The 26654-nt window shown below is 42.4% G+C and overlaps 1 protein-coding gene across 1 annotated transcript in view; it reads left to right on the forward strand.

Annotated features, from left to right (window-relative positions):
- The first annotated feature begins 567 nt into the window (after window positions 1-567).
- LOC149219916 (protein LEAD-SENSITIVE 1-like) overlaps window positions 568-26654 on the forward strand; it is a 99899-nt gene continuing 73812 nt past the window's right edge. The window contains exon 1 of the mRNA XM_089384550.1: window positions 568-766. Within this exon, the coding sequence (XP_089240676.1) occupies window positions 673-766 (94 nt within the window). The 5' untranslated portion in view covers window positions 568-672. The remainder of the gene's footprint in view (window positions 767-26654) is intronic.

Here is a 26654-nt window from a genome sequence, read left to right on the forward strand (position 1 = left end):
TTGATCAAATCTTGATTTGTGTTGTTTAAACTAGATTTTTGACTATATATGAATTTTAACACCATAAAAAAATTGTAGATTGTGGGAAATTCACAATTCAAACTTCTATTATTTTTTCAAAACTTTCAATTAATTATATTAATTTATTTTAATTTGGGAAATTAGTAATATTTTTTAAAAACTTAATATTTTTCTTATATAATATTGTAAACTATTATTCTAATTTGGAAAATCATATGTATAAGATGTAGGTGAATGGTAAATTTTTGGAGATGCATTTTATTATATATTAAAAACAACGAATTTTCAATTAAATTTACCAATACCTTTTCTCCCAAAAAAAATAAAAAAAAAATAAAAATATCTACAAAATTTCATCCCTAAAATTTTCAACTGAACCCAATCACCACTGGCTAAGATATTATTAACCCTGGGACCCAATCACCACTGGCTAAGATATTATTAACCCTGGGATATTCAGAAGAGTGGGTAGTCTTTGTCGGCGAGTCCGGGCCCACCACGACACCATAGTACTTGACGTGCACATTGGAAAATTAAATTGGTATCTAATCGTTGATCCATGGCTGTGAAAATTTAAAACGGCAATTGTTTATTGATACTGGATCTGCGGAAGGCAAGAAGCGGGTCGGTGCAAGGCAAGCAAAAGAAGCAATGGGGTTGTTGTCCAACAGGATCAGCCGGGATGATATTCGCCCTGGAGATCATATCTACTCCTGGCGAATTGCTTATACATACGCCCATCATGGTATTTTCAATTTTCTCATCCTTTCCCTGTAATGTTTTCTTCAGTCTCTGTTACTATTTCAGGAAATCTCATTCAATCCCATTGCTAATAAGATCAATGTTGCTGGAAACTATATAAATATACACCCATGACTTTGCCGAGTTGGGTGGTGAAAATCTGGAATGCATTTGAATGCATATGTTAGTTAATTATCACTTGGCTGGGGATGCCTGCGCATTCCATGGGGGGGGTTCCGGGATGTCTCGACCGCCCCAATTTAGATAGAAGGCAACGCAGGATCAAGGATTTTTCGGAGCCAGCCATTGTGCTTTTGAGCAATAGGGGATGTTCTCAACCGGCCTTTCCATCCCCGGGATGCTGGGTACATGGGAAGCTGCTTCCTCTATTTTTAGGATGACAGGAGATGCATGGGAGCCATCCCTTGCATTTTTGGGACAGTGGAGGATGTCCTTGGCCTTTCCCCTATCCTTGAGACAAGACGTAGGAACGTGTCCTAATCGCTGGGGATTGCGTCCCCATGGAACATCGAGGTCTCTGAGGATTTTTTTGTTGATCACAGCCAGTTCTTCTCTCATCAGATTTTATAATGCTGTAGGATATCTTTCTCTGTTGTCTGAGGTTATCATGCAAATTTTTCAGAAAGAGATTTCTCAGTTGTTTTTGTTTGTCATGTTGCTATGCATCCATATATCATATGATATTCAATGAAACATCTAGACGCCATATGACATTCCATGTCAATATTTATCATGTTTTATTCAAGTCTTCAATAAAGCCAAAATGTCGAATATTCAATGATCATGTATGATGGAGGATATAGAAATTGAAATTTAAAGCAACAAGGAAATGAACAAGCTACTCTCTAGGTGCATGTATTTTTTTTCTGCGTAGAGGCTACTTCTATTAAAAAGAGAAAAATATATGTACAGAGAGGTCAAGACCTCAGAGGGGGCTGAAGCCATCCCTCAACCAGATATCCTGATAAAGATAAACCCCTATAACAACCATCTCGGGATTGAGAAAACTTAAGACATATTTTTCAAATCCCTTACAGACAAAAGTGTGAACCAGAGCTGTGATCATCACTGCAAAACTATCGAAGACTATGGCTTTACTGATAATCGTTCTGCCTTGATAGCCATATATAAAATTTCACAAAAACAATAGCTTTCTGAGCCATGACCTGATACAATTCATAATACTATAATGGCGAGTATCATTACCAAACCAGGAGCTGAAACAAAACAGAATTACCATTATCCGAAGAAGCATAACAGAAAGATAAAAAGACCAGAAGAGAGATTGCCAGCAATGTGCATTGTACCGAATACATCAAACATGTTTTTGAGAGTCCAGAGCGTCCCTTTCCACCTGGCTAGGAGAGCCCATCCACGTGACGACAACGTTGTCTTCATCTCCCATGTCGCCGCCACCTGGAGGAGTTTCCAAATTCAGAATGCCATCGGGAGGGTGCTTTGGCTCGACCACAGGCAAATTGCGCTGTGTAGAGTCCACTGGAGGCTGAGGAGCTTCAGGCGCATTCCCCTCTTCCTGCATATTGTCACCATTGAACACGACACCAGCCACATCTCCCTGAAGAACGCTATTGTCCTGAGACTAAGACGTAGTGGTATGAACAGAGTTGCTGGGCTTATCCTCCTCCTCAGCTAGGATCACTGTAATGCTGGCTGACAGAACGGGTTTATTGAGCCTACTGTGAAATTTGAAATGGGTGGTTTGGAAGGAATTGTGCGGGAAGGGCCTGCCATGATCAGAAGGCGGAGAGGACGGGGAGGTTGAGGCCAGTGGAACTATATTCTGGGGGGCAGACTGAGAAGCGCGGCCACGATTGCCACTGGTGCCTCCACGGCGAGAAACACCACGACGTCGCACCATTTTCAAACTAACAGAGAGACCTGGGAAGGGTATTAAGCAGGACCAGATAGAATAGGGCCGAGAGTGGGCGAACCAGGCCGAAACCAGATTCCGGATGAACCCCCAAGCGGCCAGAACGAAACAGGGGTGCGGGAAAAAAAGCAGATGGACATGGAAGGAGCCGAGGAGAGCGATAGCAGAAACCAGAAGCCGAGCCATGGATAAAACAACCTGCGCGGGCTCTCGAACTGGGTGCGCATTCATTGTCGAATGCTTAACCATCATTCTGTACCCCTTGGCATTCATATCAATCGCGGTGGGTTTGTGGGAGCTGCGCCAGATTGCCAGGTGCAGGGATAGCTACCGGCGGAGAGTTAATCCGCCTTAAATGAACCTCGAGGACACCTGCATCCGGGTACTCTCTAGGTGCATGTATTAAATGGCTTGTGCTAGGTCTTTTGCTGCCATGCACTGCAGTGGTTCGTTTGCATCATTAGGCACAACACCATTATTATTAGTGTATCTCTCTGTCTCCTCCACGATGTCCAATGGTACCCCAACCAATCACTGTTACAATTTTGCTTTCTTCCCCTTACCAATTTGGGTGTCCTCCTCTGGACCAACATCTCATTTTGTTTCTAGTTCCTTCAAATGTTTTAGTTGTATCGATATTGAAGATGCAAGGTACTCTAAGCCTCAATTTGCTTCTCCGCACTCTTAGAGGAAACTTTGTTCTTCTTGATATATGTGGACCAGTACCTCTTAGTGCCAGAGGAACTCATAGTCTATGACAATAGTCAATCATCAAGGTGGTCAAGCTCTGGAGTGCCATTCCCATGCATCCTCCACCACCTAATTGGGTTCTCCTAGGCTATGGTAAGTCGATCTTCTCTTCCTTCCACCATGCTGAAGGGTCATTGAGTTCTGCAAACGAATGAGTTGTTGCTAGAGTATCCTTACCCTTCTCAATTTTCAACATCTTTGAATTAGCTTTTCTCAATATCTCTTTCACATCCTAATCACCCCTAGGAGTCACTTTCGCAGGTTTCCTCACATACCAGTTAGTATCAGTGCATATGCAACAATGTGAAGTGGTGTGTTCATGCTAACACAGCTTCTCCACTGAAAGGGCACTCTGATGGATGGGCAACACCAACTCGGTTCATAATGCCGTCAGAGGTCTCCTAAATTTCTCCAAGACAAGGGCAATACGAGTTTGTGTAATGACAATCTGCAATAGTAGCAGTAAATTATACTAAATACCTGCAATCTGCCCAGTAATATCATTTAATACCCTTGTTTCAAAAGCCTGTAATTTCCCTGGTTTAATTTGCAATATTTTCTAGGGGTTTATTTTAGAAAAATTAAATATGAGAATTTAATCTCAAATCTCCATAAATCCATACACAAAACTTATGAAGGGAAACATACCAGCAATTGAATTAAAATATGTGAACCTCAGAAACGAATACTGCAATTCCAATTTTATTACTCAAAACGAATTTTACAAATTAGTTTTTGAGAAGTAACCTGGTCATATGCTTCAGAATATTGCTAGTCAAAATTTGCAGAACCCGTACATCCTTTTCACTGGGTACTTGGTCAAACAGGGCAGCGAAGATATTGTCACGCACAGCCCCTTAAGTCAGCCCAAATGCACAGACAGCTCGGCTTTAAAATTCAGAGATTAATTTATCCTCCTGCAACTGGAAAATTGTGGCATTACGGTTCCCATGCCCTGAGTGGTTCCTTAGTGTTTCGGCTCCTCAATTTCAAGTCTTTGATTTGGCTCGGGAGAGGGAAATACGACTCAGTAAACTGAAGAATTCCGTTTCCAATCAAACAACGTGCTGTGGCTCCAACAAATGGCAGTGAAACCTGAGTGTTTGGCCCTCGATTTCCAGTCTTTGAGTTGGCTCGGGAGTGGGTAATACGACCCAGTAAGCAGAAGAATCCCGTTCTCCAACAAACAACACGCTGTGGCCGCAACAATGGCAGTGAACTCTACCCTGATTTTGGGAAATATTTTGGTCCCCTGCAGATGCAACGCAGCCCTTTAGGATTACGTGAAATCGGCTTCTTGACAGGGTTCAACTTCAAATCGATCCTTGTTAGCAAGTCAGATTTCCTTCAAGGATGAATTGTGTTTGATGAACTAAGCTCCAGAACTGAATAAACTTGGCCTCATTTAATCAACGATTTCGGCCCCTTTAATTCATTGACTTCGATTGCTGGAAAATATGATCAACATGGCATCATCAAATAGAGAATCAACCTTCCTTGCTAGATGATCCACTCGTCCCCTTAAGAATTTGATCTTCTTGATGCTGATTGCAACCTGCCACCAATTCTGCTCCTGTAGATGCAGTGTCCACCAAAATAATTTGGCTAGGGTAGCTTGTGGCCATTGAAACCAATGCCAATGAAATAATTGACTAGGGAGTGTCTTCCAACCTTGAAGCCAATGAACTACAACTAGGGTATGTCTCTCAATACCGAAGCTAGTAAATATCAGGGTTTCCCCTTTTTACTTGGCAGCTCCTAGAGCTCCTTAACAATTTCTCAATAATTCTCCTCTGATATTCCTTCAATCGACTTCTCCCTTTTCATAATAATTCCCTCCTTTGAATACCATGGGTAATACTGTGGGTCACTTAATTTCCCTGAAAGTGACTTTTTACCCCTTTTATTTAATTATCATCTATTTTATTATGATGACCCCTTATTCTTCCTGTCAATAGCTTATGGGATCTAGATAGGCTGAGACTCAATCTTCCTTTGCTTCTAAGAGTCAGAACTTCCCAACATCCCAAATTTTGCTTGTCCTCAAGCAATATCCATTCAATACCAGAATCCCAAACACGCTGACTGAAAGCTTTGGCAACAATTTGCTGCTTCATCTCAAGGTTGCCCAATTCAATAGTGTTGCTATCTGTCAACATGCCATGAAGCAACTCCTGTAACCCAGCTCTCATAAAAATCCTAGTTGAAGAGCATAATTCTTCATGATGGCCCATCTGCTGGATCTCCTGCTGCTGCTTGACTCCTCTTAACAATGGATCCCCTTTCTGTTTGGTAAGATTTGTTTCAATTTGAACTGCCATGATTCACTGAAGTGAAAAATCACCAGTTAAAATACCTGTATATTCTATTATGGACAGATGTATCTCTTAGGGCCATTTCTCATCGACCCTATATTGTTGAACGAATGGCCTTAATTAGTTTCCAATAAATTTCCGATGAAATCATAAAAGTAGATTGCCAAGTACTTCAAGCATTGAGAGAAAAAGCAGTGATTTTTGTCAAATTTATTTTTGACTTATTCTTAACATAATTGGTTAACATAATCTTGGTCCTGAGGATGAGGGTTCAAAATGTCGACCAACAAATATTGTTGATGTGATTAATCCAAAAGCCAATTTCAAAGAATCAATATGGGTCACAAAAGTGAAAAGTCTGAGATCAAAAAAGGTTTGAGAACCTTGGGAAATGGCCCTTTGTTTTTCTTTTGAATGGAAAGATTCATAACTTCTATGTTCAAAAGGAGAAGAAAAATTACATTTTGAAGGTGTCAAGACTCGAGACCAGGCATAAAAAGGAAAATGGTCTAGACTCTAGAGAGAGCCTACACTAATCCAAGGTATGCTTATAGCATTGCATCTGGGTACAGTCAATGTATGGGCATAAAATCACTGGTTACAAATATTTACAGCAAAAAAGTGTGAAGGCAGTAGCCTCAAATCTGACTTCCAAAAATAAAATGAACAGCACCCTTCTTCAAGGATTCAGATATCCTCTTCATCTTGTTCTCCTATCAACCATAAATAGTTCAATTTTCCATTCATAAGCTGATTGAGAGCTGACAGGGAGATATTGAATAAAGGCATGGGAAGATGCTCCTTGTTCTCCTTATGATCTTCAGTATGAAACATACCTAGCTGACCTAGCACAGCTTTCTTAGAGAGCTTATCAACAATTCTATTGAACTTTCTTCTTGCATGGACAAAATAAATGTCTTTAAACTGTGCTGCCTGTTGATTTGGGGTAGCATCGGATGTGCTCTAGCCATGAAAATTTGTAGAGAGGCTAAAGCACATGAGATCTCCAAGACCCAAAAATGGTTTGGACAGATTCTCACTGGTTTGGGAGATATTAAAATTAATATTTTTAATGGAGTTCCTAAGTCTAAACTTAGGAAAAATAAAATATTAATGGGTATTAATATAAAACTGGGTTAGAAAGGTTCCAAAAGTCATGGATCAAGCCAAATCTAATCTTAGCCGTTGATTAGAGATTTAATTTCCGCTGTTGATGGACCAACGAGAAAAGTATAAGAAGAGGCTTGAGGGTCAGTTGGAGAACACACTAGAGTGATCAGTCATTCATTTTGCTAGAGCGGGGTTGCTAAGCAAAGTTGAATCAATGATCAGCAGCGAAGGGTAGTGAGTATGAGGCAAAGAAGCAGGGACAATACTGGGAGACCAACACAAAAGCGGAGAGAGCGAGAGTAGCAGCCAGTCCAGGCTACGCAAAGCCCAACAGAGGCAGCGTAGAGCCCAGAGAGACTGTGTCATCCACGCAAAGGGCAGAGGGAGTGACGTAGAGGCTCCCAGAGGTTGCGCAGTGCCTCAGAAGGCTGATGCAGAGGGTCTTGGGGTTGACGCAGGTCAGCAGGAGGCTGACGCAGTGGCCAGAAAGGCTAGCGTTGAGCTTTTGTTGTGCTAGAGAGGGTTTCGTGGGACAAATTTTTTGAATACCTATTTCCGAATATAGAGGTATTGCTGCTGTATATTTTTCACTGTCGGGTTAGCTAGTTTAGGCACCCAGTTGTACTCAGATAAACTGCATAATAATATAACCCTCTGAATAGCTGCACTGGTTTTCCTGCATTGGATTTTTTCGGAGACATTGGTCCAAAATAAAGGTGTCACTTGCGTGCTTGTTTTCTTTCAATTGATGATCTGTAGATGTTGATACTGTACTTATGTTTATTATCAGTATTTACATGGTAAATAACTTGTTAAGTAATTAAACAAGTAGGTGAAATAAACCAGATAGTACATGAAGAATTTCTAACGGGTTAGACTTAGAAATTCCAACACTGCCACTGTCAATAGCTGATAAAGGAGGGGCCTCAGAGTGATGTTCTGTAGATTGTAAGGATCCGTCGAATCATTCTATATGATCTATCACAAGATTGGAGTCCCAAAAAAGCTGCATCTAGACCATTTTTCATAGCTAACTTCACCAGATTTAAAAGTGCATATAGCTTTGCCCAATTATTTGTTCCCCTTCCTAGTCCTAGTTTAAGGTTGATGTAGAAACTTTCAGTGAGATATAGAATTCCTACTCTTGAGGGTTAGGAATGGCCAGGCTGGCTCAATCAAAGAAGTCCTAGATTTTGGCTTTGTCAATTACTGGGGGTCTGATTTCTTTTGCATGGAGGCAAGTATATTATTTTGTGAAACACTCCCCCACTCTTAGGAGAGTGTAAGGTTTATCTTGAAATAAAATCTCATTTCTGGTGATCCACGTTGACCAAGAGACAATGCAGAGAAGACCTTTATGATTCATTGATCTTGAGTTTTCCATCCAACTTTTCAGAGATCCATTGAGGAAGGACCTTCTCACTTATCTATACCACCTGTCAGAGAGAGAACATCCTTTGTAAATGGGCAGTCCATTAACAAATAATTGGTTACTCTTCATCTTTTCTACAAAGACCTGGTCCTTGCCAGGACCTCCTTTCAAGTACCTTTCATGTAGTTACCTCGTTATTTAGAATCGCCCACAACAATATTCTGGATTTTATTGAAGCCTTGATTTTTTATAAGGGCTTCCATGACCATTCTGCTCCTAACTTCTCATTAAGAAACATGGCCTTGTAACCTAAACTTGATTATATTATGTTAAATTTAGGTATGTTCTATGCTCAGAGCAATTTACTTCAATTTTTCAAATTAGCCCAATGACAATATTTAGATTTAGCAATCACATCAGCATGATAGTAAAGTGCAGATAAAACATAAACATAAAAAGCAGAAGACAAGCCAAGACAAGAGGACACAAGATGTGGCACCAACCAGGGACAAACCCCAATGTGGGGAAACCCTTGACCAAATCTTCTTTAGTCTTCAATAGTTCAACAGAGAGAGAGAGAGATAGAGTACAATGATTCAAAGTCAATATTGATTTGCCAAATAAAAGATCTTCACCATGAAGATGACACAATGGAGTTATACTCCTGGCACCAAGGACTGCAGCTCGGAATACTGATAGAGCAGCCCTCAATCTTCAACTGATTGCAGCATATCAAGCTTCTAGAATAAGGTTCTCCAAGGTGAGACCCTTACACCACCATGCTGCTCCTTGCTGGTTGAATCAACCTCAATGCAGTCCTTCTAATATCATGTTGCTGGCTATGGCCTGTGGCCTAGCTCAGCAAGACTGGGCCTGAATAAGGTCCAAAGTACTGTCTCCTAATAGTCTCAAAATCTGCCTAGATTTGTCTTGCAATTGTTCTTCAAGGGAAGGCTGTCCCCTTTACTATTCAAAGCAGCCTTCTAGCCCTTACCAATGTCTGAACAATGGCTATGCCCTCCTCTTATTACAATGGCAACCAATAGCCCTTAGAACAACCCTGTGGCAACTTATTAGAGTGACTGTTAACCCTCCAGTAAGTGCTCAATCAAACCTGCTAGCCTCGGCCTTTAAGAACAATGCCTTGGCCTACCAACTAGTAGTTCTACCCTCTAATTGGACGCCTGAAACAACCCTTAAATGTCCACGCTGACTAGTCTTCTTCTTGTTGCAGCTTAGGCTCTTTTGGCTGTGGATATAGGCCTCCTTTGAATGCGGCTAAAACTCCCTTCCACTGCGGCTATATCTCTTCCTTAACTGCTGCTAGTGATCTCCTTCTACTGCGGCTAAGTTTCTCTTTTCACTGCGGCTAGGGCATCCTTCATTGATTGTGTTTAAGGCACATTGAGACAACGTATTCTCCTTTTCTTAATTGCGGATAGGTATCCATTACGACAATGTTTTAGACTTCATCTCAACTGTGTATAAGTGCCTCCTCTTGCGGCATATGAAACCCTTCTTGACTGTGTAGAGGTGTATCCTCCTAGGACTGCGGCTAGGTCACTTTAGAACTGCGGATAGAGCTCCCTCCTTGATTGCGAAGAGCCTTCTCTTTTGACTGCGTCTAGGGCTAGGGCTAGATCTCCTCTAGGGCAGCGTATTCTCCTTTAGATCTCTCCTACCACCAAAACCCAAACAAGTGGAGAGAGATCACAAGAGATGTGTGTCTAAAATGACTTGTAAGCCACCTCTATTTATAGTGCAATGTTGAGATAAGTTGGGGTTAATTTGGTTGTTGGCCGACCTTGACGAATTGTCACATAACACAAATAAATTCATATCTCCATGAATACATGTCGGAATCGGATGATCTTTAGATCAATCCTACACCTCTCGATGAGAGGAATCCAAGAAAAATATCAGTTGCCATAAATAAGAGGACCCACATGGAGTTTGGCCCTAGTTGCCAATTTAACACTCCCTCTCAAATAGGGAGAACTCCATCTGCTAATCCATCTGCCAATCCATCTGCTAGTCTGTACTCTCTACCATCAATGCAATGCCCTGCACTGCTCTGCTGAACTATGAAGAAGAAGAAGTGATCGAGAATGTATCATACCATTTTCTATTGACCCGAAGTCAATCCCATATAAAGAGAATGTATCATACCACTCTTACTGATTTGAAATCAGTTTCAAATAAAAAGAGTGTCTATACCACTCTTATTGACTCGAAGTCAGTTCCAATTGATCCCAGATCAATATCATCCTAGCATAGGGAGTACGATAGTACACGATGCGTCCATCGGCTGTACTATGGTCCTTATCCTCATTTCCCTGCTCATTGGCCAGATGAGAGGTACTTTCCATGAGTCCTAGAATGCATGGATATGATGTCTCAGCAGGAGAAGGTTGAACCACTCATCCTGCCTACATGTCGCTAGGGGTATCCTAGTGGAAGGCTGAACCATTCACCCTACAACAAATCACTAGGGGAAGGCTGAACCAATCACCCTATGATTTTGTCTCAGTAGGAGAAGGATGAACTACTCATCCTGCCTACATAGCAAACCATTGGGGGAAGGTTGAACCACTCACCCTATGGTTGCTCATCGCTCCAAGAAGTACCCCAAAGCCCCCTGGAGCTCCCATAGCTCAATGTCCATATCATACAGGAACCTCAAGTGAGGGTCTCTCCACAAATTCAAGTCGTTTTCGGAAAGTCACAAATTTGACCTTTGCCAGCGGCTACGTCAGAATATCAGCGATCTGCACATCAGTGCCAATGTGTTGGATCCTTCTTGCTCCTTGTTATACCATATCCCAAATAAAGTGGTACCTGATGTCTATATGCTCGGAGCGATCTTAGAACACAAGATTCCTCAACAATCAAATCCCACTCTGGTTGCCACAGCAGATCACAGTGGTATCCAACACGTGTCCAAACAATTCACTGAAGAGCTTCTTCAGCCAAACAACTTCACACGAGGTCATACTTGCAACTATGTATTTGGCCTCAATGGTGCTTAAAGCAACCGACTTCTGCTTCATGCTCATCCAGGATATCGAAGCAGAACCCAAAGAGAATCGACACCCAGAAGTGCTCTTACGATCCTCCACACTGCTTGCCCAATCAACATTAGAGTAACTATGCAACCTCACATTTCCGGCAGTGTATCTCAGTCCATGAGAGATTGTGCCCTGAAGATATCTCAAAAGATTCTTGGCACCAATCCAGTGAGGCTCAACCATATATGAGCTCAACATGCTAATTGCAAAACATATATCCGAACGAGAGTTCACCAAGAACATCAATGCTATTATGAGTTGACGAAACTCAGAGGTCTCTCCAAATCAGGTCCAGTAGCACTACCACATAACTTCTTAAAGTTAAGCTCCATTGGGGTAGTCACGGGCTTGCAGTCCACCATTCCAAATTTGGAATCCAACTCCCTCTTACTTTTGCAAATGAGAGGGTCTATACCTGCTAGAAAGAGGTCGTCTTCACAGGGTACTAGTATGAGAGGTCTATCATCCACAACCTTCAAGCAAAGGTTTGGATCGGCTTCACTCCTAGTGAATCTCAACTTCATCAGATAGCTATCAATCCTCTCATACCAAGCCCGGGGTGCTTGCTTCAAGCCATAGAGAGATTTCTTCAACTTGCATACATGAGATTCCCGAACATGAATCTCAAACCCCTCGGGTTGTTCCACATCTGTGGTCTTGCTATTACATGAGGGGAAATGTCCCCTTGTAAGTTTTTCTTCAGTACATCTCGGACATGTACCTTCATGCTCTTCTTTGAATTCAGGCATCCCTGTCACCATCTGTCTCACATCGGGAAGGGCTTTACAATGAAGGTGGTCAAACCTCCGATCCCATAGATCAAACATGAACCCCAATGGACCTCCTGCAACTTGATACAAATTGCCAACCCTGAACCCAAGAGTAAAAGCATCTTTAAAATTCCTTTTCCAAACACGTACCTTTCCATCGATGAATGCCACCTTGTAACCTTTGTCTTCCATTTCCGAAATGGACACTAGGTTCTTCTTGAGATCAGGTACATAAAGAACTTCTTGTAAATGAATCATGTTACCCTGATTCAATTGAAGGGTAACATTCCCTACACCCTTTACGGGATAGGTGGCATCGTCTCCAAGAATAATCTCCAAGTTTGTTTCCTTCTCTATCAGATTAGAGAGTGCTTCCTTGTATCCGGTGAAGTGCCTTGAAGCACCACTATCAATAAGCCAATTTCCCAAAGTATCCGGAGAAGAGGTAGAGGAGAGGGCCGATATAAGATAATACTCCTTTTGCTTATTAGAAACAACATTTGATTCTTCATACCTAGAGTTCCTTGCTTTCTTGGAGGGTCGACCATTACCTTGATGTCCTGCATTCCTTTTTCCTTTGCCATTGTACCTGTCATTCCTTCGATCATTGAAGTTATTGAAGTTGCCCCTGGAATGATTATGATCATCATCATGTGATGTGTCCCTTCTATTTGGACACTCCCTTGCATAGTGGCCAAATTTATTGCAAGCAAAGCATCTTCCTTTCCTTCCACCCTTAGATCTGGGCTTTCTGTTGAAATGACCTTTAAACCTTGCATTATTTCTCCTTTTGGCATGAGCAGAGAAAGCAGTAGGGTTGCCTCTATTATAAGGCATTTCCTGCTCCGCCATCATGGTTTCTTCTTGAATGCATCTCGACATCAATTCTTCAAACCCTGGAATTCGATCATTATTGAGAATAGTGGTTCTAAATATATACCACTTGGGTAGGAGTCCTCCAAGGGTAATGATAGTAAGTTCCCAGTCAGATATGATTTCTCCAATTAATAGAAGATCATTCTTGATCTCGGTCATCCTTAAGAAGTAGGATTGAATATCCTCGTCCTTGCCCTTCTTAATATCCTTCAGCTTATTTTTGAGGAACAAAATTTGATTTGCATCATTAACCTTGAACATGCTTACCAATCTATCGTAGATTTCCTTGGAGGTGTTCAAATCGGAGATGTAGGCCACCAGACGCTTGTCAATGGAATCTCTGATAATCTTCTTTGCTTTGACTTCACCCTTAGTGTACTTGTTCTTTGTAGCAGCTGGTGCATTTGATGGAGGCTCAGGGATTTTACCCTTCACATAATCCAACACTTCTTGCTCTTCCAATGTCAGATCTAGAGACATCTTCCATCCGTGATAGTCAAACTTTTCACGGAGCTTATCTTCAGCCGGGAAGTGGGATGAGGAACCCATTGAGCCTTTGACCTTGTCCAACTGTCTTCAGTGATTGCTCTTTCACTCTTGCTTGGGCTTTGTCTTCACCTCAGCTTTGATACCATGTTAAATTTAGGTATGTTCTATGCTTAGAGAAATTTACTTCAATTTTTCATATTAGCCCAATGACAATATTCAGATTTAATAATCACATTAGCATGATAGTAAAGTGCAAATAGAACATTAACATAAACAATAGAAGACAAGCCAAGACAAGAGGACTTAAGATGTGGCACCAGCCAGGGACAAACCCCAATGTGGGGAAACCTGGTCCCATTCGGTGACTATGATCATAATGTGATCCTGGGGCTGGATGTATTCTCTGCTAAGAAAATCCGGAAGACTATTTTATTCTCCTTTTATATTTTCGACCTGGAAGTCAAAGTTAGCAAAGAGTGCTTGCCATCTGGCAAACTTTGCTTCTCCGAGCTTTTTGATGTCCTTTGTTAAAACTTTATGAAGTGCTGAAGCATCAGTTCTTAATAAGAACTGTTTATTTATTAAGTAGACATCAAATTTGCTGATGCAGTTCCATGCAGCCTTGACTTCTTTCTCTATTGTGGAATAATTCTGCTCAGCTGGATTCCAAGTCCCAGATGCATACTGAACAATTTGTTCAGAGTCACCAATTCTTTGTTTTAAGACTCCTCCCCATCCAATATTACTTGCATCTGTTTCAACAATTTTAAATGCATTATCATCAGCGAGATGTAATATGGGAAGAGTTTTTACCTTGGCCTTAATATTTGTTAGGATATTCCGACACATAGGAAATAGTTAAGTACAACTTGGTCTAGTTTAGAGTTAGGTATAGAGTTAGGTAAAGTGTGTTTCTTTACCGTTGTACATTTTGTAACTTACAATCCGACGGTCACGATATGTAGTGATCCGACGGTTCATTCTCTCCTCGGTATTACCGACACTTGATCCGTGGCTTGTAAAATTTTCTGTTTCCCACCCCGGTTTTCAGTTTCACCTTATTTCTCCCATATAGTTAAATGCCCATTCCCATAGCCATACATTTAACAGACTGAAAAAATAAATATTGCTGAAAACACAAATTCTGGAAATTTTTCAGAGTGCTGGAAATTGCAGAAATAAAAAATCAGCAATTAAAACAGCCATAAAAACACATTTAAACTCAGTGATTTTTGGTCAACTTGACCCTGGAAAAACCCCCTACAACTCTTGGGGAAAACCAGTTTGAGAGCTCTTCTTTATTTCTGGAAAATGCCTTTTACAGAGAAAATATTTTCAGCAAAAAAATCAGCAAAACAGAAATTTTTCCAGCAAGCAAAACTTATCTGTTTTCAGCCCAAACGACAATCTGAAAACTGCTGGAAGAGCTGTACGGACCGTACGGATGTACGGACTGTACGGACGTACGGATGTACGGACCGTACGGACTGTACGGACTGTACGGACGGCCGTACGGACTTGTACGGACAGCCCTCGGGAAAAGTGCAGAAAATCGCCTCCTCGATATTCGTGCTGAAAAATAATTTTTTCCACTATTTTGCTCACAAAAACTGCCTTTTTCTGCTTGTTCTTTATGCTGTTCAGATTTGCTGAAATGCTGCCTTGGTGTGTGTGCCAAACTGCTGCCTCTTTCTCCTCCTTGTCCAGAAATCTCCCTTGCTCTCTTGCTCTCCTTCTCCCAATCTGCTCATGAAAGAATGAATGATCTTTTCCTCCTTTTCCTCCCTTAACCCAACCCTAAATGACTTTTGGGTGATCCCTAAATCCAATGGCTGAAATAGATTTAGATCAATGGCTGAGATTAAATGCTCATTTAAATCTCACTTTCTATTTTTTAATTCACCCCACTTTAATAAAGACCCACTTAGTCATTTATTTCCAAAGTCACTTTTCCTTTCTAATTTTTCATTGACTTTATAAAGTCACTTTAAAATTAGACTTAGTAACTTTATCACTTAAAGTCACTTTCAAATTAGATTTAACTTTATAAAAATTATAAAGTTACTTTAGGAGAAAAATTAAATTCTTTTGGACACTTTTCCCTAGGCCAAAGATCAAAGCCTTAGGGAACCACCTGTCCTCCGGTACCAAATTTCAACACTCCCTCTTACCGAGGAAGGTGTTCCTCACCACACCCATCTTGTCTCTGAAGTAGACATGCTTGCCCCGTGGTAAGGCTTTGGTAAGAATATCTGCAACCTGCTCATCAGTGGAAATATACTCAAGCTTTACAGCTCCCTTCTGAACATGGTCTCTGATGAAATGATATCTGATCCCGATATGCTTTGACCTGTCATGAAATACTGGATTCTCCGTGAGTTTAATGCAACTCTGATTATCACAGTAAATCACTGAAGGTCTCAACGGCTGACCAAATAAGCCAAACAACATCTTGCGAAGCCAGATGGCCTCACAACTAGCTAGACTGGCTGCCATATACTCTGCTTCCGCTGAACTCAGTGCTACTGACTGCTGCTTCCGGCTGAACCATGACACTACTGCTGAACCCAACCCAAAACAACACCCTGAAGTGCTCTTCCTATCAGAAGCACAACCTGCCCAATCAGAATCAGTGTATCCTGCCAATCTCACTCCATCTCCCTGCCTGTAGTCCAGACCATAATCCACTGTCCCCTGCAAGTACCGCAAAATGTGTTTTGCAGCCACCCAGTGAACCTTCCTAGGTTCACACATAAACTGACTCATCGTGTTGACTGCAAAACAGATATCTGGTCTGGTGTTGACCAAATACATCAAGGAACCAATCAGCTGCCTGTACAATGTGGGATCCACCAACTCGGAATCCGAAGCATGAAGCTTCTTCCAGTTGGTGATCATCGGTGTCGACATGGGTCTACAATCCTCCATGTGGAATCTGCTAAGGATGTCCACAATATACTTCCCCTGCCCCAGGAAGAAATGCCCCTCCTCCTGCCACACCTCCAAACCCAAAAAGTAATGCATCAAGCCGATGTCCTTCATCTCAAACTCCGCTGCAAGATCTCTCTTGCAGTGCTCTATGAGTCTCTCTGCACCTGTAATGATCAAGTCATCCACATACAGCACCAGAATGAGAGGCTCCTCACCAATCACAATAAAGTAAAGGTTCGGATCTGCCTCACTCTTTGTGAAACCCATCCCCTGCAAGTATGCATCTATCCTGGAGTACCAAGCTCTGGGAGCTTGCTTCAGGCCATAAAGGGCCTTCTTCAATCTGCACACATGGGACTCCTTCCCATGCACCTCAAAGCCCTGTGGCTGCTCAATGTACACCTCCTCCTGTATGAAGCCATTGAGAAATGCGGTCTTCACATCCATCTGGTGGATCTTCCAACCCATCTCTGCTGCTATCGATATAATGGAGCGGATCGAAGTATATCGAGCCACGGGAGCGAAGGTCTCCTCATAATCAACTCCCTCTACCTGTGAGAACCCTCTAGCCACAAACCTTGCTTTGAATTTCTCAATGCTGCCATCTGCAGCATGCTTTACCTTGTAAAGCCATCTGGAAGTAACCACGGATTTGCCCTCAGGCCTCGGCACCACCTCCCAAACATCATTCTTCATGATAGAAGAATACTCCTCCTGCATGGCCTCTCTCCAGACCTGCTGGCTAGCTGCCTCCTCATAGCTAGAAGGCTCAGAGTCAAGGATGCTGGTAACCATCGCCATATAGCTACAAAATCTCTCAGGTGGTCTACTCTCTCTGACCGGCCTCTTCGGCTCAGCAACAGATGTGGCATCTCTCAAGGTGTCCTGAAGCCACTTGGGCTTCCTCTTCCCTGAGCATGCTTCTCCCATAGGAGAATGAAACTCCTCCTCCTCATCCCCATCAGTAGCCTGAACTCCTGACTGTCTGTCTGCTGTCCTCCTGCCTGCACCTGAACCTGTAGAAGCTGAGGTACCGTGTGAACTGTCCATCAGTGGACTCCCTAGTGAACTGCTCTGTGAACTGCTCTGTATGCTGCCCGGAGCACCACCCCTCTGGCTCGGCGAGCCACTGCTCACTGATGGACCTGACATCCTCATAGATGTACCTCCGGATCCTCCTGATCCCTGCCCACTGGATCCCTGCGACTGACTCAACTGCTGCTGAGGGTCTGGCTGATCCAGATACTCTAACTCCCGTGACCTCCTAAAGGCCCTGTCCTCCTCGAACTTCACATCCCGTCTGACAACAACTTTCCTCTGTGCAGGAATGTAAATCCGAAAGGCCTTTGAGGTCTCACTGTAGCCCACAAAGATACCCTTCTCTGCGGTGGGCTCTAGTTTGGTCCTCTCCTCCTTGGGTATATAGGAGTATGTAATGCATCCAAGGATATGAAGATGACCAAGATCAGGCTTTTTCCCAAAGAAAGCCTCCTCCGGAGTCATGTGCCCCAAGGCACGATGCGGACTCCTGTTCTGCAAGTAAACAGCTGTGTTGCAGGCCTCTGCCCACAAGAACAATGGCAACCCCTGATCATATAACATGGCTTTGGCAGCCCCTATGATGGATCTGTTCTTCCTCTCCGCAACCCCGTTCTGCTGGGGGTTGTAAGGAACAGTGAACTCCCTCCTAATGCCTGCCTCTGCACAATAGTCAACAAACTCTCCAAGGGTGTACTCTCCTCCATTGTCCGACCTCAGGGACTTGATCTTTCGACCTGTCTGAGTCTCCACAAGAGCTCTGAACTCCTGAAACCGCTTGAAGACCTCACTCTTGGTCTTCAAGAAATAAATCCAGGTCCTCCTGGAGTGATCATCAATGAATAAGACATAGTACTCATATCCACTCAAGGAAACATGAGACATCCGACCGCTCACATCGGAATGAATCAAATCAAGTATCCCCGTCGCTCTGCTGTCACTGCTGGGAAAAGGGGATTTGGCAAACTTGCCCATCGCACAACCTCTGCAAGTATCATGGTGATCAGTACTGAAATCTGGCACACCTGTAGTGATCTCCCGCAATGTCCTCAAGGCTCCATGAGACATGTGCCCCATCCTGCGGTGCCAAATCTCACATAGCTCAGAACTGCTAGCTCTGCTGTCGGTACTACAGCTCAATGCCAAAGGGGGCTGGAATGCAAACTTGTACACCTTTGCATGGCGTACACCTATCACTCTAGCTGAATCAGCTGGAGAGCCCCTGGGATACATCAACACCTGTCCTTCTCTGAACAGTACCTCATATCCTCTGTCCTCCAACGCTTAGACGGATATGAGGTTCTTCCTCATCCCTGGCACATAAAGAACCTCTGACACCTTCAAGGGAGGTTTGGACTCCCTCTGAAATGTCACTGTCCCCACCCCGACTGCTCTAACAACTCTGTCATCACCGAGTACTACCTCAATATCAGTGCCACTCTCTGAAAGCTCTGAGAAGTACTCCCGGACTCCTGTCATGTGACGTGAAGCCCCACTGTCCACATACCAGATACCTGTAGATGCTCCGCTAATCGAGGGAAAAGCATGCTCCCTCTGAACCTGTGTGGCAGGTGATCCTGCACTAGAGGACTCACATGTAGTGAACGCAAACTCCCGGTCAAAACGACCTGCAAAGTCCTCAATCTCAGCTGACGCTGCCACATCCTGGGTCTTCCCCTTCTTCTTCTTCTTCTCCGGACACACAACTGCATAGTGTCCCATCTTCTGACAATTCCAACACTTCACTTTGGAATAGTCCTTTTGTGAGTTACCCTGTTTACCTTTACCTTTGCCTTTGCCTCCACCACCGCTTGTGGAAGCCTGCTTCTTCCCTTTGCCTTTCTTGCCTCCTGCCACCAGTGCTACGTCCTCATCCTGCTCAACTGACTTGGCTGCCCCAAGCTGTCCTTTCCTGATCTCTGTCTGTATACAATCATCCCAAAACCTCTCCCATGTGGGAAGGGTCTCACGTGCACAAACCCCATCAGCAAAGTTCAACCATGAACGGGGGAGGCCATTCACTGCAATACGCACCAACTCAGTGGATGGAATGGCCTCTCCAATCGCTGCCAACTCATCTCTCACATTGGTAATCTTTGTGAGATATCCAGCTGCACTATCATTCCCCATCTTAATGTTCTTCAGCTTCTCCTTTAGGACCATCTTCCGGTTCTCATTGGTACTCTGGTAGAGATTGGACAATGCTGTCCACATCTCATGGGCATTGCTCTTTCCTCTCACATGAGGAATGCAATGGTCTTTGATTCCGTCTAGAATCAGCCTCTTACCCTTGTTGTTCTTTCTATTATAAGCTGCCAACTGAGTAACATCAGTAGGCACAACAACAGGGTGCTGTGCTGTATGCACCATGATATCCCAGACTTCTGCCTCCTCAAAGATACTCTGCATTCTCTCCTTCCAAACGCTGTAATTTGTATGCCCATCCAACCTATCCTCCACCCTCAATCCCAATGACATCTTGCTGTCCTAAAACTGAAAAATAGCACTGCTGTTGTAAAGATAAAACTGCTGTTTATGAAAAATCAGCTTGCTGGAATTTTCTGAGTGAAAAATCAGCAGCTGTATTTTTTTTTCCTTTTGCTGTCCCAAACTGCCCTTCAGCACTCAAGCTCTGATACCATGTAAAATTTTCTGTTTCCCACCCCGGTTTTCAGTTTCACCTTATTTCTCCCATATAGTTAAATGCCCATTCCCATAGCCATACATTTAACAGACTGAAAAAATAAATATTGCTGAAAACACAAATTCTGAAAAATTTCCAGAATTTGTGTTTTCAGCAATATTTATTTTTTCAGTCTGTTAAATGTATGGCTATGGGAATGGGCATTTAACTATATGGGAGAAATAAGGTGAAACTGAAAACCGGGGTGGGAAACAGAAAATTTTACATGGCTTGACACCCGATTGGTCCATGAGTTCTATTTAAAGCGCATGGAGGGTCATTGTTCGGATAATCCGTGCATGAGAGAAACTTATGTAAATTTTCATTCTTTGATTAATAAATTGCTTGTAGTAGCCACGTTGGCGCAGGTCGTGGACTGTTTCCCTCTTTGAGGGTTTTAACCACGTCAAAAATACTGGTGTATTGATCTGTGATCTGGTTGTGAGCGGTGTCCTTTTGGTGTTCTTTCTGAGGAACTTACCCTGTAAATTCCTACATGGTATCAGAGCTATTTGAGGGCCGCGTCCGTTGGTGATCCAAATCTGAAGCCGGTAGAACTGCATGCGGCTGTCGCTTCCTAGATCTGCTGTTTCTGACTGCTTTCGGGCCGAGAGGACTGCTCTGTTGCGTTCGGAGCATCTGTTCCAGTGAGGAACCCCTTTCGTTTCACGCGAAAAGGTTTCCGGTAGCCCTAGCTGCGTCATTTTTTTCAGATCGGGAGGTATACAGTGTTTTTGCAGTTTACTGTTATTTTCTCTCTGCTTATTTCGGTTTCGGTTTATTTAGCCATTTTTTTACCGGATCTATACCTTTCATTTCTGCGTATGCTCTTTGCCCTGCGACTTTGTGCGATCTGGGCAAATCAGAAACAGAAAGGAAGGATTTTTCTCATGCGTATGCTATTTTCCCTGCACCTTAGTGTGATCTCGAAAAATCAGAAACATTGAGAAAAATATTTAGTTTTTCGGCTAAAGCTAACTTTGAGATTTTTTTTTAAAAATATCTAGTTTTTTGGCTAAAGCTAACTTCGAGCCGCAAGGTTCGTTTTTCTTTGCATATTCGTGTTGGGTTTTGTGTTTTGTGTTTTGTAGGGAAAAAGAGCTTTCTCAAGGCAAGCACGCAAACCAAGGCCCCCCCCCCCCTCTCTCTCTCTCAAATTTTTTGTATAGATCAATTGGTTCAAAGCTATTTTAAGAGAGTAGAGGTCTTGGGTTCAAGTCTCCATTTTGTGGGGGTGGATTTTTTCATTCCCGCACATTCGTGCCCTTTGCCGGCAACTTCAACAATTTTTTTTCAAAAAGCCATAACTTCTTCATCCGGAAGCCTTTTTCAGAGCCGCTTTTTTTAAAACAGCCTAATTTTTCGAGATCTATCCATTGCAACACTTACTTTCAGCATCTTCAACTTCAGTTTTAAAAAAAAAATGGAAAGTCCATGCCAAGTCATTCTTGACAGCACTAACTACTTCCAATGGATAGCCTACATGGAAGATTTACTTAGAAGTAAAGGTCTCTACAGAATAGCCACAGACCAAGAGAAGAAACCAAAAGATGAAGACAAGGCTGCAAAATGGGAAAATAGACAAGATCAAGCACGTGGTTTGATAGGGATGTCTATTTCTCCTGATCTTAGATTCCATATTGCAGAACTTGAGACTCCTCATGAAGCATTGGAAAAAATCGCTAAAGTTTTTGGGGTTAAAAATGAAATTAGAGCCCATCAACTTGAAAATGAGCTGCTTACTTTGGATCCTAATAATTTTTCTTGCATTGAAGATTTCTTGTCCAAATTCAAGACCCTTAGATATCTCTTGGAAGGTGTTAAGGTTAAGAAAGAAGATGGTAACCTTATTTATTCCATCCTTACTAAGTTGGGACCAACCTACTCTGTATTTGTTTCCACCTTCCATTCTACAAGGGAAGCTTTCATTTGTCAAGGAAAAGACTACAAGGCCCCTTCCTTTGACTCTTTTTGTGATTCTTTAATAAGAGAACAAGAAAAACTCTTACACCTTGGTCTTCTTAATCTTGGAAACTCTTCCACGAAAGCGTTAGCCGCCCAGCAGCAACCAAATTCAAAGAATCCTAAGAAGTCATATCCTCAAAAGAATGGTCCTAAACCAACTCAGCCTCAAAATGAAAGATCATTTCAGCAAAATGATAAGACCAATAAAAACAAATGGAAGAAGACTGATAGACATTGTAACTTTTGTAATCGAGATGGCCACTTAGAATCTAAATGCTTTAAGAAGATGGAAGCCTTGGAAGCCGCAATGAAGAAACATAACATCCATGTGGAGCCTACTTCAACTTCAACTCTGGAATGGCACTTTCTGCATGTCGTTGTCAATCATCTCAGTCTGGTTATGCATTAAATGTATCTTCTTCCTCTCCTTCTCATGAGTGGCTCATTGATTCTGGAGCCTCTTATCACATGGCCAAAAACCAAGCCATGTTTTCTTCTTTAAATGATTGTAACACCAAAAATATATATGTTGGTGATGATAGATCTCTTAATGTTGTCGGGACTGGAACTGTTCATCTAGACAATGGTCAGTTTAATGATGTATTATGTGTTCCAACCTTATCCTGCAACCTTCTATCTGTATATCAGATAACTCATTCAGGTGAAGGTAAAATTGTTGAATTTTCACCTCATGATGTTGTAATCAAGGATCTAAGAGATCCTAAACAGATTCTAGCTACTGGTATTGCTGATGATTCCACAAGGTTGTATAAGTTTCACAACTTTGGGTCATCAAATCTTCCCTCAGTATTTGTTGCTCATAATGATGAAGTGAGCAAACTTTGGCATGAGCGATTTGGTCACTTAAACTATCGCTCCCTTCAGCATCTATGTAAAGAAAATATGGTGACAGGTCTTCCTATGGTATCTTGCAGAGATGGTGTTTGTTCCGGATGTGTACTCGGAAAACATCATCGAGACAGTTTTGACAAACGTGCCTCTTGGCACGCCTCAGCCCCTTTACAGCTTGTGCACAGTGATTTATGTGGTCCACTTCCTGTTGCTTCATTCTCTGGCTGCAAGTATTTCTTAACTTTCATTGATGATTTCTCCAGACGCACTTGGGTATACTTCTTAAAACTCAAGAGCGAAGTATTTAACACATTTTTGGCCTTCAAAGCCTTTGTTGAAAAACAATCTGGACATCAAATTCTTAAGCTAAGAACTGATAATGGTGGAGAATATGTTAAAAACACATTCATCAACTTTTGCATCGAAAATGGAATTCAAATGCAACATACTGTTCCATACACTCCACAACAAAATGGTGTAGCTGAAAGGAAAAATCGCACCTTAAAGGAAATGGCTAATTGTATGCTGCAATCTAAAGGACTCAGTCTTAGTTTTTGGGCCGAAGCAATTAATTGTGCAAATTATATAATCAATCGCACTCCTACTAAGGTTCTAGAGAATATCACTCCAGAAGAAGCTTGGAGTTCCATTAAACCAGATGTAAGTCACTTTCGTGTTTTTGGAAGTGAAGCATGGGCCCATATTCCAGATGAAAAGCATAAAGCTTTAGAACCTAAGAGTGAGAAATGTACTTTTGTTGGATATTCTGAAGATGTAAAAGGTTATAGACTTATTCCATTTAAGTCCAAAAATGTTATCATTAGAAGAGATGTAAAATTTGATGAAAATAAATCGGCCTGCGAGCCTAGTTCGGCAGATGTGCCACCTCTTCCTATCTCTTCTACTTTTGAAAACATTTCTTCTTCAGATGATGAAAGTGAGGATGATAATCCTCCCCCACCTTCTCAGGATCCTCAACTTCCAAGATGGGTCCGTGCTACTCGGGATGCAGCAGGTGATCTTGCCGGTGATCCTACAGATCAGCGACGTACACGTTCTCAGTTTGAAAGAGCCTCTTCTTTACTGGCTCAAGCTCCAGTAAATCATGATCTTGACACTTTTGCAGAAGCTTCAGGCCATCCACATTGGGAAGCAGCTATGAATGAAGAATATCATTCATTGTTGGCAAATGATACATGGAATCTTGTTCCTCTACCAAAGGGACGCAAACTTGTTAGATGTAAATGGGTTTACAGAACCAAGTATGGACCAGATGGGAAAGTTGATAAACATAAAGCTCGTCTTGTTGCTAAGGGCTTTTCACAGGTTGAAGGCATTGACTACACTGAAACCTTCTCCCCTGTTGCCAAAATGAACTCTATCCGCCTTGTTCTTTCCCTTGCTGCCTCTTTAAAATGGGAAGTCCATCAGATGGATGTTAAATCTGCCTTCTTGCATGGGGACTTGCTGGAAGAAATCTATATGGAACAACCCATTGGCTTCATACAAACAGACTCCAGCCTTGTTTGTCGACTTAAGAAATCCCTTTATGGTCTCAAAGAACACCAAAAGGACACCGCTCACAACCAGATCACAGATCAATACACCAGTATTTTTGACGTGGTTAAAACCCTCAAAGAGGGAAACAGTCCACGGCCTGCGCCAACGTGGCTACTACAGGCAATTTATTAATCAAAGAATGAAAATTTACATAAGCTTCTCTCATGCACGGATTACCCGAACAATGACCCTCCATGCGCTTTAAATAGAACTCATGGACCAATCGGGTGTCAAGCCACGGATCAAGTGTCGGTAATACCGAGGAGAGAATGAACCGTCGGATTGTAAGTTACAAAATGTACAACGGTAAAGAAACACACTTTACCTAACTCTATACCTAACTCTAAACTAGACCAAGTTGTACTTAACTATTTCCTATGTGTCGGAATATCCTAACATCCCCCCTTAAGAACAACTTGGGATAGGATTGAAGGATTTACAAATATGACACAATAGGAGAAGGAAGGAGGCACTAGAGCCTATCCCCCCTTAGTGACAACTTCCTGAACTCCAAGCATATATCGAAGTTTAGTGAACTTCGCCTCTGTGAGAGCCTTTGTGAAGATGTCTGCAACCTGATCATCTGTTGGACAATATTGCACTTCAAGAACATGGTCATGAATGAGCTTTCTGATGAAGTGCATGTGTAGTTCAATGTGTTTGCTGCGCTGATGCTGGACTGGATCTTTGCATAGCTGAATGGCACTTTGATTATCACACCAAAGTGTGGTTGGATGCTGCTGCTCAAAGCCAAACTCTGATAGGATCTGACGAAGCCACAAGGCTTCCTTACTAGCTTCCACGGCACCACGATACTCTGCTTCTGCTGACGAAAGAGAAATGGCAGCCTGTTTCTTACAAGCCCATGTAATAGGTCCTGAACCAAGAGTGAAGACATAACCGGCAGTAGACTTCCGATCATCAGGGTCACCAGCCCAATCAGAATCAATGAAACCAACTAATAGAGGAGCTGCTTTGGCACTGTAATGAATCCCAAACTGTACTGTACCTCGAACATAACGAAGTATTCTTTTAGCTGCTTTCCAATGACTTTCACGGGGGTTTTGCATAAAACGAGCAACAAGGCCAACAGCAAAGGAAAGGTCAGGACGAGTATGGGTTAAATACAAGAGTTTTCCTACAAGTTGACGGTATAAGGTAGCATCAACTTCAGGAGAAGTACAAGAGACTGAAAGTTTGACTCCAGACTGAAAGGGAGAAGGGGCTGGCTTACAGTCTTCCATGTGAAAATGACGAAGAATATCACAAGCATACTTGGACTGGGAAAGGAAAATACCCTCCTTGGATTGCAAGACTTGAAGACCGAGAAAATAGTGTAAGTGTCCTAAGTCTGTCATTTCAAATATCTTTTTAAGGCTGGACTTCACATGGTTTATAAGGTTGGGATCACTACCAGTAAGAATAAGATCATCAACATAAAGAACAAGGATGATAAGAGAGTTGCCCACTTTCTTGGTGTAGACAGTATTGTCAGAATAACACCTAGAAAAGCCAGATTCTAAAAGAAAGCTATCCATTTTGGCATACCAAGCCCGAGGAGCTTGCTTGAGACCATAAAGGGATTTCTTAAGTCGACAAACAAGGCTGGAGTCTGTTTGTATGAAGCCAATGGGTTGTTCCATATAGATTTCTTCTTGCAAGTCCCCATGCAAGAAGGCAGATTTAACATCCATCTGATGGACTTCCCATTTTAAAGAGGCAGCAAGGGAAAGAACAAGGCGGATAGAGTTCATTTTGGCAACAGGGGAGAAGGTTTCAGTGTAGTCAATGCCTTCAACCTGTGAAAAGCCCTTAGCAACAAGACGAGCTTTATGTTTATCAACTTTCCCATCTGGTCCATACTTGGTTCTGTAAACCCATTTACATCTAACAAGTTTGCGTCCCTTTGGTAGAGGAACAAGATTCCATGTATCATTTGCCAACAATGAATGATATTCTTCATTCATAGCTGCTTCCCAATGTGGATGGCCTGAAGCTTCTGCAAAAGTGTCAGGATCATGATTTACTGGAGCTTGAGCCAGTAAAGAAGAGGCTCTTTCAAACTGAGAACGTGTACGTCGCTGATCTGTAGGATCACCGGCAAGATCACCTGCTGCATCCCGAGTAGCACGGACCCATCTTGGAAGTTGAGGATCCTGAGAAGGTGGGGGAGGATTATCATCCTCACTTTCATCATCTGA

The sequence above is a fragment of the Pinus tabuliformis genome, chromosome Q, assembly GCF_031772625.1.
Source record: "Pinus tabuliformis cultivar Carrire ecotype Pingquan chromosome Q, CPIR1, whole genome shotgun sequence".
In the NCBI taxonomy this organism is placed as follows: Eukaryota; Viridiplantae; Streptophyta; class Pinopsida; order Pinales; family Pinaceae; genus Pinus; species Pinus tabuliformis.